The 25,708-nt window shown below is 41.1% G+C and overlaps 1 protein-coding gene across 4 annotated transcripts in view; it reads right to left on the bottom strand.

Moving 5' to 3' along the window:
- The window catches only part of LOC126299012 (integral membrane protein GPR155), a 157,391-nt gene that overhangs the window by 25,481 nt on the left and 106,202 nt on the right, over positions 1-25,708 (bottom strand). For all 4 annotated transcript variants that reach the window (XM_049990648.1, XM_049990645.1, XM_049990647.1 and 1 more), the window contains exons 6-10: positions 19,815-19,980; positions 19,576-19,731; positions 19,391-19,474; positions 16,487-16,695; positions 9,645-9,784 (exon numbers count right to left, since the gene is read on the bottom strand). In XM_049990648.1, the coding sequence (XP_049846605.1) occupies positions 9,645-9,784; positions 16,487-16,695; positions 19,391-19,474; positions 19,576-19,731; positions 19,815-19,980 (755 nt within the window). The remainder of the gene's footprint in view (positions 1-9,644; positions 9,785-16,486; positions 16,696-19,390; positions 19,475-19,575; positions 19,732-19,814; positions 19,981-25,708) is intronic.

Genomic DNA, 25,708 nt, shown 5'->3' on the forward strand with positions numbered 1-25,708 from the left:
AATATAGCACGCAACTTCGAGGTTCAACAACAATTCAATGGCAATTTTAGGATGTTTCCACAAATCAGCAAAAGCTTCAACACAGATAAAAAGAAGATGAAGCCACATTGACAAACATAAAGTGAACATAGTTGAAGTGAAAGTAAAGAAAGTTATGCAAGAAATGTTCAATGAATATGAAAGCAAAATGATATCTGTAGAATTTTTAAAACCATAAACAATTTTGGATCTATATAAAAATCAGTCAACAGATTACAATCATCTGTTCAGTCACTCAGTCTTACTGGTACTGAAATGCAATAACATAAAAGTGAAAGCTAAAATATTACAATCTCTCATCCAAAACTGTCTCCTGAAGATCTTGGTACTAGCCCTGCTTTCATATGTTGTATGGACACAAGTATGACAGTTCAGAAACAAGGAATTACGGAATCAAGAAGTAACTGAAGTCAGTCAGTTTTGAAAAGACTACTAGACCAGATATTAAATTACTATTATTTTTATTTTTATTATTATTCTTGTTGTTGTTGTCGTCTTCAGTACAAAGACTGGTTTGATGAAGCTCTCCATGCCTTTCTATCCTGTGCAGGACTCTTCATCTGCACATGTATACTGCAACATACTTCCTCTTAAACATGCATACCTTATTCATCTCTTAGCCACTCTCTACAAGTTTTACTCCCCATACTTCCCTCCAATACTAGACTGGTGATCCCTTGGTGTCTCAGACTGTGTCCTATCAACCAATCCCTTCTTTTAGTCAAGTTATGCCTTAAATTTCTTTTCTTCTTAAAATTCTACTCAGCACTTCCTCACTGGTCACATGGTACAAGGTGCTACACATGGATAACATGAAGGAGCAATGGATTTGCATCAAATTCAGTTTCAAATTGAAGAAAAGTGCAAGCGGAACCAATCGCGTACTGACAGAGGCATTTGGTCAGAGTGCACTGAGTCAAGCATGAACATTTGATTGGTTCAAGCCCTTCAAGGAAGGCCAAGAAATGGCGGAAGATGACAAAATTGCTGGTTGATCATCAACATGCACAACACTGGAAGTAATCATGAAAGTGCTAGACATGATCCATGAAAATTAAAAGCAGACAATTCACTATTTTTGTAACAGACTTGGGCTGTCATATGGTACATGTCAACAAATTCTAGTCGATGAACTGAACACAAGAGAAATTGCAGCGAAGTCTGTCCCTCACTTTCTCAGCTTGAACTAATGAAACCTCAGGATTCAGGCATGCACTGAGCTGCGACAAAGAGTTCGACAGTGTCTGCAGTTCTTATACAGAGTCATAACAGGTGATGAATCTTGGGTCTATGGTTTTGGCCCTGAAACAAATCAGCTAAAATCAAAACAGAAAATGCCATCTTCTCCAAGGCAGAAGAAAGCTCAACAAGTTCACAGCAACATAAAGTCAATGCTGATCATTTTATTCGGCACTGGGGAATAATGCATAAGGAGCTTGTTCCATCTGGTCAGATTGTCAATGGGCAGTTTTATTGTAAGGTTTCAAGGTAAATGAGGGAAAATGTTCAGTGCAAATGGCCAGAGTTGCAGGAAAAGAATAAATGGTTGGTGCACCATGACAATGCACTCATGCACACTTTGCTCGTTGGCCAAAAACCACATGGCAACGGTCCCCCACCATCCATACTCACCAGACCTAGCCCCATGTGATTTTTATCTGTTCCCAAAGACGAAAATTACATTGAAAGGGTGACATTCTGATCTGACTAAAGACATCCAAGTGGAATCGCAATGGGTCCTGAATACCTTTCAACTTGTGAATTTCCAGCAGTGTTTCCAAAAATGGGAACAACACTGGAATTGTTGTCTACATGCCCAAGCTGACTACTTTGAAGATGACGGAGGACACTGTGACATAAGTATAATTTTCTGATTTTTACAATGAACTTTTCAAATATTTTGAGTAGCACCTCGTGTACCCACTGAATCTTCAGCATTCTTCTGTAGCACCACATTTCACTTCCATACAAGCTACATTCAAGACACATCCTTCAGGAAACACTTTCTAACACTTAAATGTATATTCGATGTTAACAAATTTCTCTTCTTCAGAAATGCTTTTCTTGCGATTGCGAGTCTGCATTTTATATCCTCTCTACTTCTGCCATCTTCAGTTACTTTACTGTCCAAATAGCAAAACTTACCTACTATTGTTGGTGCAGTAGCCACCAGAAAGATCATGGGCGTCACACATCGGCACGGCACATCACAGACAGTAGTTGCCGCAAGTATAGTGCCATCCACCAGGGGGCACGCGAGAATTCGGACGCAACCTCTGCCGGCGTAACAAGAACAACAACTCAGGCAGCACGGGCCGGCCCAGTGAGTTAACATCAGGCATGCCTAGGACACAGTCCCGGTCTACGCTAAGTGAAGTGCGACATAAATGTGAACAGAGTTACTACACAATTGGCGACGAGTAGGGTCATTCTTTCGCGTGTTGCATTGTCGTTCCGGTTTCGTATCTTCTCCACGGCATGGAGGATTCCGTGCGGGTTTTGGTTGAGCAGCAGACGGAGCTCACGACCACTATGAAACAAGTGCTTCCGGCGTTGCTTTCCATGCAGTCTGCTCCAGCACCGTTCCCTCCTCCCTTTCCCCTGTATGACGAGACGGTGAAGGATTGGGACACATATGAACATCGCCTTCAGCAGCATTTCCAGGCGTTTCATGTTGCCGATGTGGAGGTATGTCGTGCTCTCTTCTTGTCTTGGATATCTCCCTCGTCCTTGTCTTTTGATGCATTGTGTTCATTGCTGTCTTCATATTATTGCCGCCGCACGCATGTTGTGGCGGCTAGGGTAGAGTTCTATCAATGCAAGAAATAGCCCCATCAGTCTTACCGGGCGTGGGCCGCTACCCTGCACAGTCTTAGTCGCAAGTTAGTCGCAGTTAGAAGATCCTTCCCTTGAGGAAGTCCTGTCCATTGCTCAATCGTATGAAGTCTCTCACGCTGCATGTCAACAGCTGGAAGCGTGGTGTGATGTCGCGGCAGTTCAGGGCGGCGCCTCTGCGTCCACTGTGTCCGGGGTGGACGACGTGCGAGCCGTACAAGCCAGCCATTACGGCCGCTCCCGCACGGCGCGTAAACAGAATTCCGGCCGCCGGCCCCTGTTGCCGTCCTGTGCATCATGCTATATACATCACAATCGGTCAGAGTGCCCCAGTGTTGGGCCGTTTGTCGCAAATGTAATAAAAAAGGTCACATTGCTAAAGTTTGCCACTCAGCCTCAAAAGAATTGAAGGAAGCAGATACAGAAGACACGGACGTTGACATTCAGGAAGTTTCATCGGGCCAGGCTCCCGACGCATCGGCACGCAAACTCTTTATCGAGGTGTCGGTTCGGTCGCGCCGGTTACAACTGCAAGTAGATACGGGTGTGGCAGTTTCGTTGTTAAATGCACAAACTTATTCCGACCTTGGATCGCCCCCGTTGGCGCCAGTTTACCGGTGTCTACACGGTTATGGTAAACAGTTCATTCCCCTACTGGGTCAATTCACTACCGACGTGACTAACAAATCAGTCACTCGGCCTATTACTTTTATTGTTGTCAGTGATGCGAGCTCCGCTAACTGTTTTGGCCTGGATGCCTTTATAGCTTTCGGTTTTTCTATCGCTGACACCATTCAGTTGGTTTCCAAAGACGTTCCCTATCAATCATTGGAATCTTTGATTTCAGACTTTCCAGATATCTTAGAGGAGGTCCTGGGGCGCGTTTCAGATTTTGAGGCTCACTTAACGTTGAAGGCATCGGCTTGCCTGCGTTTTCTACACGCGCAGCAGATCCCCTTGGCTCTCCGCCCTAAGGTAAAGGAAGAGCTAGACAGGCTGACAGTCCAAGGGGTCGTTCTTCCCATTTCTTCTATTGAGTGGGCCTCGCCCCTCGTTATTGTAAGGAACTCCTCGGGTAAATTACGTCTTTGTGGCGATTTCAAGGCCACCATTAATTCCAAATTGGTGGTGGACACCTATCCTTTGCCTCGTGCTGATGAATTGTTCTCCACCGTGGCGGGAGGCCAATATTTTTTGAAAATTGAACTTTTGGAGGCTTATCATCAGATACCACTTGATGAGGACTCCAAATGGCTGGCAGTCGTCAACACCCCATTTGGCCTTTACCAATACCAGCGGTTGGCCTTCGGAATATCCAGTGCCCCGGCGATATTCCAGCGTTATCTTGAGCACGTCACGTCGACAATCCCTCATTGTATTAATTACCTGAATGACATAATTGTCACAGGCCGCAGCGCGAAGGAACACTTCCACAACCTTCGCACCCTCTTTCTCAAATTCAGGTCTGTGGGCTTGCGTTGCAACCTGTGTAAGTCAAACTTCTTCCAACTGTCCATTGAGTATGTGGGCTACACCATCTCTCGGCATGGCGACCAGCCACTACGAAGTTTGGTCCAAGGTATCGTCGACCTTCCTCAGCCTGCTTTGCTGAAAGAGTTACAAGCTTTTTTAGGCAAGATAGCCGATTACCACCGGTTCATTCCCAGGGCTTCCACCATAGCCCGCCCCCTGTACTGCCTTCTGCGCAAGGGTGTTCCTTTTGATTGGTCGCCTGCATGTGAGCGAGTGTTCACCTCGTTGAAGGGCCTCCTCATGTCAGCGTCTTGTTTGGCTACTTTTGACCCCCATAAGCCATTGGTCCTGGCTACAGATGGTTCGCAATATGGGGTGGGGGCGGTCCTGGCCCATTGCAACGCAGATGGTTCCGAGCAACCCCTGGCGTTTGCGTCTAAAACTCTTAGTCCCGCGTAGCCCCATTACTCCCAGGTGGAAAAAGAGGCTTTGGCCATTGTCTACACTGTTACCAAGTTTCACCCTTTCTTGTATGGCACAAAGTTCAGTTAATCACTGACCATAAGCCGTTAATATCGTTATTTGGCCCCGCCTCTGAGATTCCGGATAGGGCGGCCCACAGACTACAGCGCTGGGCCTTGTTCCTCTCTAAGTACCATTATGACATTCATTTTCGCCCTACCAGACAGCATGCCAACACTGACGCTCTTTCCCATCTTCCGGTGGGCCCGGATCCTACGTTTGATCGAGAGGAGATTATGTGTTTTCATTTGGATGTGACGTCCCGCCAGGCGGTTGATGGCTTCCCGATCACTAGTTCTCAAGTCGCCAGGGAAACGGTAGCTGACCCGGTTCTCCGGCAAGTAGTTCGCCTCATTCAGCAGGGGTGGTCATCCCGCCCTCCAGGCCGGGCCTCGGACCCTCTTCGTAATTATTTTATTCTACGAGACCGCCTCTCGGTCTTGGAAGGAGTTCTCCTTCTGGCTACCGAGGATACAGCTCCTCCCGTGGTTGTTCCTGCAATTTTACAAAGGGAGGTCCCTCATGTTATTACATGCAGGGCACTGGGGTGTTTCCTGTACTAAAACCTTGGCTCGCAGATACGTGTACTGGCCTGGTATTGACAGAAAAATTGAGCACTTGGTGGCTGCCTGTTCCCAGTGTGCAAGCCAACAGGCATCTCCCAGGGCACCTTTCTCTTCATGGCCGCCAGCACCCCAAGCATGGGAACGTGTTCACATCGATTTTGCGGGCCCATTTCTCAATGGCTTTTGGCTCATTGTCATTGATGCTTATTCCCGATTCCCATATGTGGTTCGCTGCTCCTCAACCACTTTAGAAGTTGCAATCCAGGCACTAGCAAAAATCTTTTCTGTGGAAGGTCTGCCAATCACCCTGGTCTCGGATAATGGACCACAGTTTATTTCGCAGACCTTCCAGGATTTTTGTAGGCGTTTCGGTATTCGGCACGTTTGCTCTCCCCCCTTCCATCCACAATCGAATGGGGAAGCCGAGCGTTTGGTGCACACATTTAAGACGCAGATGAAAAAGTATCTTCACGAATTTCCTGCTGAGGAGGCATTGACGTTTTTCCTGACGGCCTACTGAACCACACCAATGGGAGAACGCAGCCCCACAGAGCTCCTCCATGGGCGCCAATCTAGGACTCTGCTGCACCTCCTCCGGCCTGGTCCTCGCCAGTCTCCGCAAAACGGAGTACCTGGCTTTCTACTGGGTATGTCGGTCTGGGCACATGGGTTTGGTCGAAATCCATGTTGGATACCGGCAGTGGTCCTGTGCCGAAATGGCTGCTGGTTCTATACCTTACAGGTGGGGGACCGGGTGGTACGTCGTCACCAAAATCAGCTACGTCCACATGTGGGTACCCACCCTCCGACCTCTTGGACACTGGCTTCTCCATTGCCGGCATCCGTGTTGGTTTCTCAGGGGACGTTACCACCTTTCTCCGCCTTGACTCTGCCACACTGTAATGGTTCTCAGCCTTGGCAGCCTCCAGTAGCTCCAGCACCAGCATCGCCATTATTAGCGATGCCCCAGCAAGAGCCGGCCCCCCTCGCAGGCCTTGTTTCTCAGGAGGCTGGTTCACTGGTGGTCTTCCCTTCCCAACGTCCCCGCCACTGGGTGTTGCCCCTCCGAAGGTGGAACAGGATCCGGAGTTCAACAGCTTGTCACCCATTCTGTCCCGGGCTCCGGTGGTGGGACGATGGGGGCCTCTTCGTGTGGGTCACTTCCAGCCGTATTCGAAGGTTCCGGCTCGAGGGTTGGCAGATCCCCTCGACTCCGGCCTTCCAATGGATGTGGAGGTCATCGCTCCTGCCCGACGCTCCACTTTCCGATGCAGTGGATCACAGTGGCTTCACCCCCCGAAGGAGGAGGAGTGCAGTAGCAACCAGAAAGATCGGGGGTATCGCACATCGGCACGGCGCGTCACGGATGGGAGTTGCTGCAAGTAGAGTCCCATCCACCCAAGGACACGCGAGAATTTGGACGCGACCTCTGCCGGCGTAACAAGAACAACAACTCAGGCAGCACGGGCCGTGCCCAGTGAGTTAACATCGGGCATGCCTAGGACACAGTCCCGGTCTACGCCAAATGAAGTGCGACATAAACATGAACAGTGTTACTTACAGTTGGTGTCTTGTTTCCTAATCTAATTGCCTCAGCATCTTTGGATTTAATCAAACTACATTCCATTACCCTTGTTTTACTTTCGTTGATGTTAATCTTACATCTTCCTTTGAAGATGATGTCTACTCCATTCAAATGTTCTTCCAAGTCCTTTGCTCTCTCTTACAGAATTACAATGTCATTGGCAAACATCAAAATTTTTATTTCTTCTCTCTGAACTTTTAATTCCTTCTCCAAATTTTTCTTTTGTTTCCTTTACTGCTTGCTCAATGTAATGACTGAAAAACATTAGGCATAGGCTACAATCTTTTCACATTCCTTTTTCAAACACTGCTTTCTTTTCATGCCCCCTCCACTCTTATACACTCTTATAATAGCCATCTCGTTTCTGTACAAGATGTATATAGCCTTTTGCTCCCTGTATTCTACCCATGCTCCCTTTAGAATTTCACAGAGTGTATTTCAGTTGACATTGTCAACAGCATTCTCCTAATCTACAAAAGCTATAAATGTAATTTTATATGTTTCCATATCCTCACATTTGTCATCCAGCCTTTCCTGATTAGCCATTTTGCGTTGTGTGCCATTCTCATTTTTTAGACATTTGTATTCCCTTTCACCTGCTTCACTCGGTGAATTTTTATATTTTCTTCTTCATCAATTAAATTCAATATCTTCTGTGATATCCAAGGATTTCTACTAGGCTTTGCCTATTTACCTATCTTTATCTTCTGCTTTCTTCACTATTTCATCTATCAAATCTACCCATTCATCTTCTATTGTATTCCTTTCTCCTGTTTCAGTCCTAATGCTCCCTCTGAAACTCTCAACAACCTCTGGGTCTTTCAACTTATCCATATCCCATCTCCTTAACTTCCTACCTCTTTGCAATTTCTTCAGTTTTAATCTACCATTCATAACCAATAAACTGTGATCAGAATCCAAATCTGCCCTTGGAAACATCTTACAGTTTAAAATCTGGCTCCAAAATCTCTGTCTTACCATTATATAACCAATCTGAATCCTTCCATTGTCTCTGGGTCTCTTCCACATACACAATCTTCTTTCATGATCTTTAAACTAAGGGTTAGTGAAGATTGAATTATGCTCTGTGCAAAATTCTACCAGGCAGCTTCTCTGTCATTTCTTTCCCCTGGTCCACATTCAACTACATTTTTACTTCACCTCCTTTTCCTACTATCAAATTCCAGTCCTCCTTCGCAATCAAATTTTCTTTTCCCTTAATTATATGATTTATCTTATCTCATCATACATTTTTTCAATCACTTCATCATCTGTGGAGCTAGTTGGCATACAGACTTGTACTATTGTGGTGGGTGTGGTCTTCATGTCTATTTTGGGTACAATAATGCATTCACTTTGCTGTTTGTAATAGCTTACTCACATTCATATTTTCTTGTTCATTATCAGACCTACTCCTGCATTACGCCTGTTTGACTTTGCATTTATAACCCTGCACTCACATCACTAAAAGTCCTGCTCATCCCTTCACTAATCCCCCACTATATCAAACTTAAATCTGTCTATTTCCCTTTTTAAATTTTCTAACCTACCTGTCTGATTAAGAGATCTAACACTCCACATTTCAATACATAGACTACCAGTTTTGTTTCTCCTGATGATGACATCTTTCTGGGTAGTCTCCACCCGGAGACCCAAATGGAGGACTATTTTAGATTATTTTACCTCTGTAATATTTTATCCAAGTTGATGCCATCATTATTTAACAATGTAGGAGAACTGCAGGGCCTTGGGAAAAATAACAACTTTAGTTTCATCTTGCTTTCAGCTGTCTGAAATACCAGCACAGCAAGGTCTTGTCGGTTGACATTAAAAGGCCAGATCAGTCTATCATCCAGACTGATGCCCCTACAACTACTGAAAAGGCTGCTGCCCCTCTTGAGGAACCTCGTGTTTGTCTGGGCTCTCTACAGATACCCCTCCATAATGGTTGCACCTATGGTTACCTGTATCGTTGAGGCATTCAAGCCTTTCCACCATGGCAAGGTCCAGGCTTCATGATGAGGGGGGGGGGGGGGGGGGCGTATTATTATGTATCAATTATTGGAAAGAATTGTCCACTCTTCTAACAAAAGTTTATCTTGGATGTTTGGAGCAACAGAGCATCACATATAGCTGTTAACGGTACAGGCCAATCAAGTTTTTAAGTCGGACTGGAGTACAAATGTGCTAAATACAGATCTATATCGGTCATGCCAATTTTGTCTTATTATTAATGAATATTTTTCATGATCACATATGATCATTTTTGGAGCACAAAATCAATGCTTATACATCCATTTATGTATTTATCAAATCAGTATGTGTAAGTTTGATTTATTAGAACAACTGAAATAGGTCTTAACCTGTGTAACAGAAAGCAATACAAAGTTCATTAAGCACAATAAAAAATTTTGCTCCAAAATAAAAATATGATTAGTCTAGATTATACACATACAAGTCACCCTTTACTTGTGCATGGGAGAAACAGCCCTAAAATATGAAGTAATGTGATTGTCCTTTGTATCACCAAAAGTAAGATTTACCATTTACCACACTGACTTTACTATAGAACTAAAACAGGATTCACATTCATCCCTGATAAACTTATTAAGAAGAAGTCTTACCTGTCAAACAAAGAACAAGCAAAATGACAGTTATTATAGCTTGTACCCCTCCAAACTGAAAGTTTGGGTTGCACTTTTCCACAGACATGTCCTCTTGCTTAACGAAGAGCACCAAAAATATTACAATCACCAGGGGAATTCTGCAACAAATAAAGATACAACTATAAAATCCAGTAACAGACATTCACTTTACACAAATGAGAAAGTTTCAGTATACACTACTAATTACTAAAAGGCAAAACCTCAATGTTAATTAGCAGAAACATCAGAATTTCTATAACCAACAACAACGAATCAAAGAAGTAAAGCTAACCATGTAGCTGAGGTGTTAAGTGGCCAAAAGTTCACTGTTTTTTTTATGTACTTGATGTTGCTCAACACCTCTCAACTACACTACTGGTCATTAAACTTGCTACACCACGAAGGTAATGTGCTACAGATGCGAAATTTAACTGACATGAAGAAGATGCTGTGACATGCAAATGATTAGCTTTTCAGAGCATTCACACAAGGTTGGCGCCAGTAGCGACACCTTCAACTTGCTCACATGAGGAAAGTTGCCAACCAATTTTTCATACAAAAACAGCAGTTGACCGGCATTGCCTGGTGAAACATTGTTGTGATGCCTCATGTAAGGAGGAGAAATGCATACCATCACGTTTACGACTTTGATAAAGGTCGGACTGTAGCCTATCACGATTGCGGTTTATCATATTGCGGCATTGCTACTCGTGTTGGTCGATATCCAATGACTGTTAGCAGAATATGCAATCGGTGGGTTCAGGAGGGTAATACGGAACGCCGTGCTGGATCCCAATGGCCTCGTATCATTAGGTTACAGGCATCTTATCCACATGGCTGTAACGGATCGTGCAGCCACGTCTCAATCCGAGTCAACCGTCAGCAGCATGGACTATCAGCTCGGAGGCCATGGCCGCGGTTACCCTTGACGCTGAATCACAGACAGGAGCGCCTGCGATGGTGTACTCAACAACGAACCTGGGTGCACGAATCGCAAAACATCATTTTATTGGATGAATCCAGGTTCTGTTTACAGCATCATGATGGTCGCATGCATGTTGGGCGACATCACGGTGAACGCACATTGGAAGCGTGTATTCGTCATCGCCATACAGGTGTATCACCCGGCGTGATGGTATGGGGTGCCATTGATTACACGTCTCTGTCATCTCTTGTTCGCATTGACGGCACTTTGAACAGTGGACATTACATTTCAGATGTATTACTACCCGTGGCTCTCCCCTTCATCATGCGAAACCCTACATTTCAGCAGGATAATGCACGACCGCATGTTGCAGGTCCTGTACGGGCCTTTCTGGGTACAGAAAATGTTCGACTGCTGCCCTGGCCAGGACATTCTCCAGATCTCTCACCAGTTGAAAACGTCTGGTCAATGGTGGCCGAGCAACTGGCTCGTCAGAATACGTGTCACTACTCTTTATGAACTGTGGGATCGCATTGAAGCTGCATGGGCAGCTGTACCTGTACATGCCATCCAAGCTCTGTTTGACTCAATGCCTAGGCGTATCAAGGCCGTTATTACGGCTAGAGGTGGTTGTTCTGGGTACTGCTTTCTCAAGATCTATGCACCCAAATTGCGTGAAAATGTAATCACATGTCAGTTCTAGTATAATATATTTGTCCAATGAATACCCGTTTATCATCTGCATTTCTTCTTGGTGTAGCAATTTTAATGGCCAGTAGTGTACACAGTAATAGCTACTTTTGCTTCTTCTATTATATGTATTCCTCCATGATTTCCCCTTATTACAGTAGGCAACAGTAAGTCATGACATGACAAAAAAACCTGATTAGAGTAGAAGTTGTGAAGTTCTGACTGTGACAATGAACAATCTTAATATTGCACAATGAACAATCTTAATATTCTAAAACTTTTATTTTTTTTATTTTTGAGAAGTTTTTCCAAGGAAAAGATATTTTTCATATGCAGGAATTGTATTTTCCATCAATACAGCACAAACAAAAAGGATACACATATAATAAATGGACTGCAGCATGTACACATGTGTGAACATATAAATGTCAGAATGTGTGTTGTTCTGCATTTTATTTCAATCATTAGACATATCCATATTGTAATTGTACCAATTAAAGCAATATTATTTATGCACATAATACTAATTTCTCTTCACAAATATACTTACATGCTAGCAAGGTGTCAGTTCCATCCACTATGACATAAACAGTGCAAAGGGGTTATATATATGAATAAATAATAAATGATGTTTCAGATTAGAGCCTGTGTGTACCAGTGGTGTATGTTTGTCATAGCCTGTAAAAACTTTCCTTTCTTACACTAATGACTGGTAAGCATTAAAATTTGCAACTTACAATTTCAAAATTATGGTATGGAAAATTCTGGCAGAATGTACATAAATTGTTTACCTTTAGATCTAAATTAATTCAGTTTCAAAATCAGCTTGTTTAAAAATGAGTGTTGGTGAAGAAAAAGCTTTCAGTTAATTTCAAATTGAAAGATGGTGTATTTAGAATTTTTTCCAGTTTGCTGATTGATTAGTAAGTTTTTGTGGCTCCAGCCCGATGTAGTCAGCTCTGTTCACTGACTTTGGATAAGTATGATATAGACATATTCTGAATGAATCAGAGTTAAAAATATTTTTCATACCTACAAATGGCAAGGCTCTGCAGACATCATTACATTACTATTATCTATCGAATATGTTGGAATGCACACTATAGTTGTTATGCAACACACTAAAGCCTACAGCTTTGGGGTGTTGCAGCTACAATACAAAGTTTTGTTTGAAAAAAAAAAAATACACAAAATACAAGTTTTACCCAGATGAAAACTGCTCTCACAATTACTTAAACTGTCTCTTATTCAAATTTCTTCTTATCAGTCACATTTCCACAGATTTCTTTAAGCACTGAGCTGCACAGGAATATCATTTACACCAAAATTTTGTCGAATTATGTCCATTGTTGTCAACCACAGAAGATTTGTTGGGTTGTAAAATGCCATTTATGTTTAATGCATTATTCCTCCTGTATTGCACATGTTATGTAGGCCATACCACATTGTCATAATAGTGTAAAAATGCCAACCTTATATATAAGCAGATCATCAATGACTGACTCAGAGCCTTCATTGCTGGACAGAGGACCAAAACTATATTTTTTTCTTCTTTTTTATTTTTTCTTTATCTTCAGCTTAATTTAAAGACATATCTTCAACATACAGAAGAAAGGCACATTTCTGTCTTGTGCTTCATCTATTAACTGGTCACGAGGGATCATTAACAAAGTGCTCTCAATCTGATGTGTGGATACCTGTTTTTATTAGTACCCATCTCTAGATGTGCCAATTCAGCCAGAAAGTGTTGCCTCTGCTGCTACAATTGTGTCATGAAAGAAAACAGTACAAATGCTTATGAAAATAAAAACTGTCTAGGTTGAAGAATCCTAAAGTCTGGCTAAGTAATTTGGTAATCAAAACAGTTCTTGAGTCTAAATGCTAACAAGTGTCTTGATATAAAGAGAACATTTAAAAGCAGAGATGAAAATGAGTCTAAAAATGAAACATATGATCTCCTTGCAATTTTCCTAAATTTAGATGAATGCTTGGATGGTCCCTTTGAACAGGACATGGGCACTCATTATCTCCATCACTGTCCTAGCTGAGCCCATATTCCATACCTAGTAACCCCATCATCAAATGACATTAAATTCTCACATTCCTCCCTTAACACTGACAAATGTTCCTTCTAGCAATCTTGTAAATATGCCACACACCTCCACAAATGAGAAGTAGTAGTGCATAAGGGCTGTGAAGAACAGACACATAGCATTGCTACTGAATGTTAGCACATGGGACACATTAAATTGCAAATATATTTGTCAGTTGTTACAAACCACAGAAAGATAAAATATGTAGTTCCCATGAGGAGTCATTCCAATTTATCTCCAGGCATTGACCATATGCTCCATATCCACATGAATTTCAGAAAAAAAGGATCAAAGAGCTGGGTATGTGGACACATTTTATGGTGCAGTGCACAGAACAATCTGAATACTATAGAAGCTACTTTAAATCAATGTCTACCTACAAAGCACTAGACATCAAGGCTTCTTGTGGAGAAAACATGCTCCGATGGAACCATAACCTATATCACTGCAGCAGTTCCAACGTGATACTCTGCATCAGAGAAATGCCACGCCTTCATAAAATGTGTTTTGAATGGTTTATTGTCAATTGAAATATTTTCAAAGTTGGTAGAAGGTACAAGGAGTATTGTGCTGCATTTTCAACAGTTAAGAAGTAGGTAGTTAAATTCGAACAGGACCATACAGTTTTAGGAACCATTTATGTTAATAATATCAGAAAACTGCAAGCACAAATTAAAACAATAATAAAGTGCACAATATGGCATTAGATGGTCTGCAGTTAACAGTATGTGAAGTAGTTGACACCATAGGCACACCAGAAGTGAGGGTATGGTACATCTTACATGAAGAATTCACCATGGTAAAGCCACATACCAGATTATCATAACTAGAGACTGGATGATATGCATCATACAAATCTTAAAATACACATGCAAATAAGCATTAAAATGCTTAAAAAATGCATCAAAAGTGTTGAAATATGCAAGATGAAATGATTAAAAAACATTATACTTACCGCATGCATCATATCTCAAAGTCGAACCTGCGCATATCAATAACGAGGAAGAGCGCTGTATATCAATTACAAGGAAGAGCATCAGTCATGCAAAAAATCAATACATTTAGAACACTGATATCATTTTCTGAATACTTTCTGGTAGTGGTTAGGAGAAGATTCTGGAAATATTTTTCTAATACCCTCATTCATTCACAAATCTGGTGATTATAGAATGATTTACTTTTACAAGTTCTTTGCAGGCCGCTAAGTAGGAAGAGGTATGCTGCTCTTTTAAAGCACCAACAATTAAATTGGCAATGTAACTGCCACAAATGTCTATAATTTCATCATCTGAAATCCAAGTAATGCTGTCCTCGAGTTCATTGCTTATTTCTTCCAGAACATTTATGTAAATTGTTGGTATGTAATTTTTATGCAATGTTGATTCATGTGATATATTTTGATTTAAGCAATATTTGTGCAGGAAGCCTTTGAGAAGTGTTAGTAAGTTTGTGAAGAGGAAGATTGCTTGCAGTGAATGTTTCACATAGATCAATGTTAAACCAACTTTTTTGGTTACCTTTGGACAAATCCCTGCTACTGCAACTTCCTGCTGTCAGAAGTTGCTGTTGTGATCGCTTCTTCTGCATTCCTACGATATGAAGACTCATCTTGACATGCTGGTCTATTTGACATTTTTTTTGCGCAAAAAGTTTCTCTCACAAACTTGACAATATAAAACAATTCTGTCATATTTAAATGTTCCAGGATGGTCAGCTATCCATGAAATGATGTTTCTTTTTTTGGGCAGCATGACACATAACATGTTACACACTACACATTGTAAACACATTAAATTGTGTACAAGTAAATAGAAACAATGGACATGTGACTAAAAGCTTGTGTAGTTTAATTTAATTGTTGCTGATGCGTATGGTATGACAGTGGAGGGGTTAACTGGGGGCACAGGTGCAGAAGCACTGACTGCCTGCCTGTTCCTGTTCTTCTTGTGTAATGCTTTCACTAGGCAGTGGCCACTCGATTAGTGATTGTATGTAGTTCTAGGTCGTGGTCAATCTGTGAGACATCAAAACTAAATCGAGCTCGAGACCACCCGTTTAAATTTTAAAAATATTGTAAACAGAGCAAAAATATGCATTGTCACTAGTTTTTGGTTAAAATATGCAATAGCCGGGGAAAATGAGCCAAATATGCAAATGCATACGCGACATGGAAATGCATATAATCCAGTCTCTAGTCACAACCTTTCTGGAATATAAAATCACCTTCACCTGCTTTAGTGCATGACCATCAACTTTAAACTCTGCTTTGATTGTTGTTCCATTTCTGGAATGAAGTGGTTGAGCCATATCTCAGCCACAGTAACAGGTACACAATAGATTTGAAAGCGAGGGGAGTGAGGGGAAAGAGGAGATTTGCACACGCTCCTCCAATCCCCCTCCAATGCATTATGCACCACATGCAGCTTTCCTTTGCCTGTTGCAGGGCAAACTTGCTAGTTCCACATTCATGTCCCATTCCCTTGCTGCCAATCCCTCTCCTACCCATCATTCCCCCTTTTATCCTGCCACTCCATGCGGCTACAGCTCCACACTCAATTTGAATAGTGCACGTACGTGTGTGTGTACGTGTGTGTGTGTGTGTGTGTGTGGTGTAGGGCAGTCTTCCCTCTACTGGCACGATTGTGATACACTGGTCACCAAGAGCCAGGGGCTTTATTTATCTTCTGATTCCCAGTTTGTCAGAGAGATGGTCTGCCATTTTGTTCTTTGTCATTCAGACTTGTGTGATCACACCACATGCATCTGTGGCACACAATTCTGCATTGTTGCCATACACTTTCTTCAACTCAGCATGGATTGGTTCAATGCTGTCCCCCTAAAATGCAAAAACCGAACTGATTCTCCACTTTATCAATGGACTGCACAATTCTGTTTTACTCCTCTAGTGGAGTGCTATGGTACTACAGTACAGGGACTTAAATGTGTACCAGGGCTGCAGAGACATACCTGCTAACAAAAAAATTCATGTAATAATTAAAATTTTAAACCAATCCTCACAATTAGTCTCTGCTACACAACATACAAACACTGGTATTATTATCAGCCACCTTAGCAAAACAAAAGTATAAAATATAAATAATTATCTCACTTACCCCCAGCCTGTAAGCATAAAATATGGCTGCAATTTCAATGCGAAACACAGACTTCGACACTGGAAAAACAGGAGTGTGATAGCCAGGAATGCAGTCCACAATCGAGAGCTGTATACACCGACTGTGTAAAATGCAAACTGAAGGTATAAGGCCCAGGTTTTGGAGCGATCCAGCACTGACCACAATATAACACCAATACAGGCAATGAGCTGTGGAAAGATGCATGTTAAACTTGTATAAGAAGACAAATTTTGTTATGAAGCTTCATATGTTACAATTCATTTGACATTTAAGCTGCACTTCAGATTAATAATGAATCATTCAAATATGAAAAGATGTTCAGTTCAAAGATTTTCATTTTGATGTGTGGTTATTGCTAAATATTTCTCATTATTAACAACTGCAAGAGCAAAGATAATCACTAACTCATACTAGAGGCACCAAGTGGTAGACAGGCACATAAACAAGATTTGGAATTTTTGGCCACAGGCCCAACACTGCAGTCTCAATGCACTGATATGTTAGAGCAGGTGAGAGAAAGCATCAGAAAGTTTCTCCCTCACAGGCCAGCAACCAGTCACAAAGGATTTACAGTGATGAGCAATCTCTTGTCTAAGACTTTAAAGGTCTTGCTAAGCCTTCATCCATAATTAGACCTCTCATGTACTGCTGACATATGCACTTCAAACTGCAACCACTTCCACTATCACCTGCAAAGATGAATGCCTTTTACCTAATACCACTTGCTGAAATTGTAACAATTTAATCAAACCCTCAAGCAGAGCTTCAAATATCTTTCATCATCATGCACTGAAATGAGGAATATGTCCCCCCCCCCCCCCCCCCAAAAAAAAAGAAGAAAGTTCCATTTATACCGAAGTAGTACACCTATATTCATCATATCTGAAAAGTATTTTAGTCCTTCTCTATCCCATGCCTATACCCATTCCCTTGTCATACAGGTCATATTGGTGTAGAAGACCAGGAGCAAGACATATTCTGTGCACCCACCACAGTCCTGTCACATGCATATCCTGCTCCATCACAGGTGTTGGTCACCTGTGAAGGCAACCATGTTACACTGAACTCTTCTGTGCCATCTTCACAACATTTTGTACTGGCATGGTCACCAACCTGCTGTCCACTCAAATGAATAGCCACCAACAAACTATGACCAAGAATGTCATCCAGTGGCAGAATTTGTCACTGAAAGCAACAGGCTTAATTTCAGTGGCTACTTAACAAACCTATGCTATCTGGATCCTCTCCTCTCCCGTCCCCCAACACTAACTTCACCCAACTGTGAGTATGAAGTGTGCACTAAAAGTAATGGGCATTTTGTAATTTTGTGTTGCATTAGCCTGATTTATGTGATTTTTTCACATTTGTGTTAGTAAACTGTATCTAAAAATTATCTGTGTGGTGATATCCATATTGGCTATTTAGTCTTTTGTCAACTGTCAAAAAGATTGTGCATATTTTGGTAGTATTGGTGATCAGTCATTTTGTATACAAATGGACCAGACAATTTGTGTTAATGTAAGACCAGATTAAAGTGCAGTTAAATTTAAGAAGTGGTAAATATTGCTTTTGGTGAGTCTGCTGTTAGTAAAACAATGATTTACCACCAACTGATGAAATCATAGAAAAAGTAAAAGCAATGCATACAAACTAATGGTGAATCACAATCAGAGAAGTTGGTAACAATGTGGGCATATCAACTGTGTCATGTCAAGGGTGGTTTTTTATGCTTTGTACATGAAATGTGTAACAGTAAAATTTAGTGAATTTCATACAAAAACAGTGACAAATGCAAGCTGCTCGGGAGTCAGTAGATGAAGTCAACAACAATGCAGAACTACTGAAACATGTCATAACAGATGATGAAACATGGATTTGCAGGTACAAGATCACCAAGATCACCAAGACCACAAGAAAGTTCAACAAGTGTGGTCTAATGTGAAGTTTATGTTCACTGTGTCTTCACCTTTAATAGCATCACAGGCTCCCACCACAAGGTCAAACAACCAACAAAGAATACTACTTACAAGTTCAACACTATTTGCGTTATGCAATTTTTTTTAAAAAAATCTGTTTGTGGTGAAATAATTCATGGCTTTTAGACCCTGATAATGCACCTGTTACTACTTTGTTACTCGTTTGTAAATTTTTGGCTGAAAAACAATACTGTAATGATGAACCAGCTTCCATATTCATCAGATATGGTCCAATTTTACTTTTTTGTTCCCAAAAACAAATAAAATCTTAAAGGATCATCGTTTCACAAGCGTATATGAGATTAAAACAAATTTCTATGAGAGCTAAAAGCTATCACAAAGATAGAGTTCCAGAAGTGTTTTGGGGATTGAAAAGATGCTGGCATTCATGCATAATATCTAATGGAGAATATTTTGAAGGAGATAATGTTAATGTAGATAAATGTAATACCCACTTTTTTTTAAATACTCTTTGTACAAACATTGTCTCCAGAACATAACCTTCAATCCTGTATTTCCTATGGCTACAATCTCTGTTCCACACTCACCACCTATTTCGTCACATGTTATACGCACATGCTGGTGCCACAATCCTACCCCTTCCTTTGCTGCACCTTCACACTGTGTGTGTGTGTGTGTGTGTGTGTGTGTGTGTGTGTGTGTGTGTGTGTGTAATGCCTCAACTGTATGACAACAGGTCATCTTTACTCTTTCCCTTGCCTCCTCATTAATCATACACAGCCCCAAAATTAATGCAAATGGTATATTTTTCTACCCAAACCAGTCACCTGTATGTGGCACATCACAAAACACCATCTACACAGCAGTATTGGTAGGATTTATCAGCAGAAGTTACTTTATGCATAAAATATCACAGGAAAGTACAGAAATTAAAAAGAATTCTGACCTGTGAAATAATTAAGCAAAATGTTACTCTGTGGAGAATTTTCTTGTACTTCTTGTTACAGATATAAATAACCAGCAACCATGCCTGTAAACAGAGAATTGTTTTGCTACAGATATCATTCGTGACCAACACATTTCAGCTTGACTAGTGTAGATATAAAACACCAAGAATTAAACTATACTTACACAAGCAACAATTCCAGCTACACTTATGTCAAATGCAAATGAATCTAGCTCTTGAAGATAACTTGAAGGTGCCATTTTGTCAACAGTAATCATTTTTGCTGACACAAACATGAGTGGAGCTGAGACAAAGGTACATGCAACCATTGAACTGGCAATCTGTACAAAAAGAAAGACATTACAGCTTACATAATGTGAAGCTTTGTGGAAATAAAGACAAGGAGCAAATTTAATCAACATACCAAGTCAATATCAACTGAGTACTGTGTTGCAAACACAAACACTCCTGGAGCTGATGGGAATGTCCCGTATAAAAATCCATATGTGCTAAGGTCTAAAGTGTCTGTTGAATTTTCACCAGCATGGAACAGGCTAACAACTTCACGAGTTATTAAGGGTAACACCAACCTATGATAAAAGACATAATTAAAAGTTGTATCACAAGGAAATTTTTGCATGTAAGAGACAGTGCTGAAAAGTTCTCAACCTCTCCTTGACAGAATTTAAGAATTATGTACTTACTGGTAGTATCTTGAGCAGACCATCATTCAGTAATTGGCAGAGAATGAACTTGTCTGCATTTAAGGAATTAGGTGATTTATGCATTGAAGTGGAGGAGGAGGAGGAGGAGGAGGAGGAGGAGGAAGGGGGGCAGCAAGAAGAGAGTGGGGGGAGGGAGGGAGGGAGGGAGAAGGGGTGGGGAGGGAGGGAGGGAGGGAGGGAGGGAGGGAGAAGGGGTGGAGAGTGGGAGAGGGCTCCTGGTGTGTGGCAGAGGTTATATCTGTTGAATTATGTGGGAGGAAGTAATATGTTGCCTGATGCTTCCAAGAATGTACACACTAGCAATTTCAACAATAAACCTCTCTGTGATGCACAAAGCCATCCTTGTAGTGTCTGCAACTGAAGATTGTTGAGCATCTCCATACCACTCTTGCGCCAACTAAATGATCCAGTGATGAAACATGGTACTGTTCATTGCATCTTCTCTCTCTTCTATTAATCCAACCTGGTAAGGTTCCCCAACTGATATGTAACACTTCAAGACTGGTCAAACAGGTCTTCTGAAAGTCACTTCTTTTGTCAATGAATTACGTTATCTTAAGATTATCACAGTGAATCTCTGCCAGGCATGTGCTTTTCCTTTAATTTGTTTTACATCATCATTCCACATTATTCTACAATAATGTACAAAAGAATTGGATACAGCCTTTTTTTACAAAGCTGCACTCTGAAATTTGCCTGAACTGATTTACAATAGCTACCGGCAAACAAAATTATCAAGACAAGGGTTTAAATCCTGCTCCTATTTAAACCCATGTCCATTATCTTCACCATCCTAGCATTCACAAAGAATACCAGAAATGAAATTCATTGACACAATAAAATGCAGAGATTAAAAGGGTCCATTTACATTCCACTGTGAAGAGCTAATGTGTCAGCTTTGTACAGAGAGACTTTTGAAATGAAGGTGCACAACACTTTTGAGGCCATGAATTATGACAACTACTGAAAGCACTGATTGTTTGCATGAACAAAAAAAAGCTTTTCTTGAAACGGATCATAAATTACCCAGATGACACTCATCCATTGTTTGATCATGAGTGCATTTATCAACTTACAGCAAACTATAATACAATTTGAAACTTTTTGTACGTGAGAGTTTGATTCCTTAAAGTATCGGGGAGGAAGGGGGGTGGGTTAACTGGCTATTTAATGGTGTGGGAGATTTATGGGTTTTCGAAGGCGTGAAACTTTGTTCTGCCATGACATTCAGCTCTGGGGATAAATACTAGCAATGAACTTATATACTAATACCTGCAAAACTCTGCTGAAGAAATAGCTGAAATACTGTAGATATCATGAGAATGAATAAAATGCATGCTGGGTAAGAAATGCCAAAGTAAGTGTAAAGTTATCTGAAAGCTGCTGCAAAGCATATCAATTTATTTTGCAGAAGAAGATTACATAAAATACTGGTCATTTAGTGATGCCTATTGTTACTGGTGAAACATGGTTATGTTAACAGAACTGTCAAAGAATGTAAGACTCAAGACTGAAACAATAGGCTAGGTCGCAGGAACAATATTTTGGGATAATGAAAACATTCTATACTTAAGCTGACAGGTTACCAGAAGAAAGTACTACAAATTAACAAAAATTGCCAATGAAGTACTGTTCAAGAAGAGAAAATCAAAAGATAAGCATGAAAACTCATCAAATTTTGTACTATCATACTTTTTCCTCTTTCCAAATATCAACATATATTTGAAGGAAAAGGGTTTCCAGGTGTGGAGATAATGGAAGCAGCAGACTAACATTTCAGTGATCAACAACAACAGGCAACTGCACAGTGTGAGGTACCACCACCATTATTTGCCCGTCTGTTACACTCGAGAGTGATCAGCAGGAGAATAGCTGCTTATACATCTCATCTCCACCTACATCTACACCTCCGGTGAATCTCTATGATCTGAGATGATGTACACAAATAAACCATCTGCACAAGCCTAATTTTTCTTATTTTACCTAATTAGAAATTTAGAAACTTTCCCACAAGTACATTGACTTGATTGAGATGAGAACTTTTCAGCATCTTCTTGTACCAATGAATAAAGTTAATCATCATCATGGATATTCAGTTGATTGCTCAGCACCAGCTACTATTTAAGCATATCAGACACACTATTCATGTTTAACTAAGATTAACTGCCACTACGAGTGCAGATTTTAAAATTCGTCAGGACTCTATAACATATAATTCACAATAAAACAATACCCCCCTCCCCCCCCCCCCCCCCCCCCACACACACACACAAATCATGGAATTGTTAACTTTTTGTTACACTTTCTCGATACTGTGTGCTCACTTAGCTGAAATAATCCTTGTTGGCAATAAATTCAGTATTCTTTATCAATAAATTAATATTAAGATAAAAATTCACTTATCCTGGGTGTCATACCAAACACATGTTCTGATATCTGACCAGAATATCACAACAGGCAACACACTGTCTCTGGAGCATACCTCACTGTATGGTGGTAATAGTGAGCCTTTGTAAATTCATGTGTCCTGCCCCACATTGCTTGCTTAGTTTCAGCTAACAAAGGGGCATGCCACTGGCTCTGGATGCGAGAAAAGGGGTCACTAAGGGCTACAAAGATCACTCTTGCTTTGTGATTAATCTGTTCTTTGAATGCTTAACACACTGTACACATCACTGGATCTTTGCTTTGGACTTTTTGGTACAGTTTGTTTAATAGTTATCACTACTGCTTTTACAAGAGTACAGTCAAGACGGGGAAGACTGGCTGGTGTAACTTTAGCAGCTCTGACAGCATGTCTCCACCTTTCACCTAATTGATCCAGAGCAGCTGTGTGAATGTTTTCTTTGTGTCAGAATCTGGACTGTTACAATTCCTCTATAAGATGTCACATCTGGTAAATGCCATAACTCTATCACTTGTGTAGAGTAATGGTTGGTTCGCTTGTGGGATTGAAAGGACCAGACTGCTGTGGCTATTGGTCCCTTGAAGAGTAATGGGAGAACGTAAGTCTCCACTGTCATTTAGTTCCAGAGAGGCTTCAAATTCCATCACTGTCACAAGAAACAATCTCAAATGCGTGTCACTTGAATAGCTGATGTACATGGATTAAGTAGAAAATGCACCTTTACACATGCCAATACCAAAAGCAGAGTCAGTTATATGCTGATTTTCCTATTAGAGACATTCTGATTCATCACACTCCAGTTTCATAAGAAGCATTAATACTAGCCAATCCAACATTCAACTAAATACTGTCAGTCACACACACTTCTGAAGTAGTCAAGCCTGCTGCTCTGTGTAGCTAAACTACCTAGCTTGGGTTATAACCTTGCCATCAAATAAAAAGGCTTGAACCAAAACATCATATTAAAGATGTGAAACCACTTCTTCCACTTCAGTGTGACACACACAGTGTTTTTCCATTATGTAAAAACTGCTCTAGACTCTATGACCAAAGACACTGCTGATATCAGTAATGTGTGCAAAAAGTGTGATATTAGTGGCTATATTGCAAATATTTGTTTCTTCACACTCCAGCTGACCTCACCTGTCCAGCAAATCCTAAGATATGGAAGTAAACAGCATTTCTGCTAGTTGCATGGATCTCAGCTTATGTCACAGCCTCTACACATGAATGTGGTAATGTACAAACAATGTGTATGCTTTGAGGCAGATAAAGGAGCCACATCACCTAATTAATCATGATAGTTATACATTATCAGACTAGCCATAAGTCAGTGAGACACTGTTGCCTACAAGAACATTCAGATTCCCATCTTAAGATTTTAGAGAACCCACACAAGACAGTCACAAACACTTGACAAATCCTTGTTGTTGAACTCGTGGATACAGCAAATATTTTCAGCCTTGAGGCATCTGTGTTTTCCATTCAAGGGGCTGGTAATAACTCTATGTCAATACCTTTTTCATCACTGGAGACATTATATGGTGAATGTTCTGATACTTTTAGTTTTGGCCTGGGCTGAGTGGTGGATTGCCAGGCCAACATTACCTTAAAATAAGGAGCAACGTCACAATTTTTGTGATCCTGAGTTATTCATATTTCACCAAAACTGAATGTATAAGCTGAATAAGACTAGTTACAATAACAAAGTGTGCTAGTATCTATATCACAGAGTGATTTTGCATCACCATTTGTTGTAATCTGAAAGCTAAATTCTAAACTGTTACTTTGCAGACACTATAAATCCACAATACTGTGTAGCTGTCTACCCAATTCCACTACCAGAATTGCTGGTGAATGATTTCTCAAAATTGACCTACCTTAGTTGCAAATACTGTTGGATGTAGCATAATACATATGGCATTAACAGGGAAACTCCGTGGCACCCAGTTCCACCTTATTATGGATCATAAGCCCCTGGTAGCTATTCTTTGGCTAAAACACAAGCTTTCAGAGAGAACAGCAAAATGGCTTCAGACTTGGGTGTCAGTTTTGAGTGCCTACAATTAGCTGATTCGTTACCGCATGATACATCAGTATAGTAATGCAGACCCAATGTCACAGTTACTCATGAGGCCCAACCCAGATTTTCATAGGACAGCCAATGCAAGTTTCTACATTGATACAGATGTCTGACAAGTGGTTATGATGTTCCCTGTCACAGCATCCCAGGCTGTGGAAGCTACTGATAGGGATCCTACCCAATAGTAGCTCAGCTCCTACTACATCGGGATTGGCCTGCTTGCCTAAACATGTTGGCTCTCACACAACATTTTCACTGTGGCCTACGTCCATGAAACACTGTTAGTATATCAGTGTTGCCTTTGCAGGGCTTTTTCTTTGCCCCATGTGGCTTATTACACTTGTTGCACTGTCTAATTATCCATATATCATATGTCTCTACTCCACAACAGCAGAAGCCACTGTTGAGGGTGCTCTCAAAGATCTTTGTCACTGAGGATTACAGTACAGTTTCTGGTAATGGTCCACAATTTGCATGCAAGTTGCTCTAGGATTTCTGCCAGCAAAATGGGATTCAGCATCTGAGCCCTTGCCTTTCCATCTAGCCTAATGGAGAGACAGAGAGGACGCTACACACACTAAGATTTAGATGCCTTAAGCCATGGGAGAAAAATTCACAAATATGGGATTAACCACATTTTTAGGCCTTTACACAATGATTTCTATGATGTATGGAATCCCGCTGAGAGTACTCACAGCCACCAGCCTCACACCATCCCCAACCCCACTGCCCCACAAAGCAGAAGCAGCATGAAGACCTAGCTGCCTTTATACATCATCAGCAGTATCCTGTTGGCATCACCATCTGGACCTGATTGTATGAGTGCTGCCCTAGTTGGGCTACGGATGAAATTCACCAGCTTAAAGGTCACATTATGTATATAAAAGTTGAGGTGTCATTCACTGCTGTAACCAACCCTGCCCTCAGCAGGTGCCTTCTCTGCGTCGACAGCCTCAACACATTTTTCCACTTCCATCAACAATTGCAACTGACACCACAAAATTACACTGTTCTGAGACCATTTGAGGGTGGTTGTTTGGCTTCTCCCTCTGCTAGAAATCATCTCCTGCTGACACTAATCATCCAGAGGCTGAATCTCAGGA

The sequence above is a fragment of the Schistocerca gregaria genome, chromosome X (assembly GCF_023897955.1).
Source record: "Schistocerca gregaria isolate iqSchGreg1 chromosome X, iqSchGreg1.2, whole genome shotgun sequence".
Taxonomy (NCBI): Eukaryota; Metazoa; Arthropoda; class Insecta; order Orthoptera; family Acrididae; genus Schistocerca; species Schistocerca gregaria.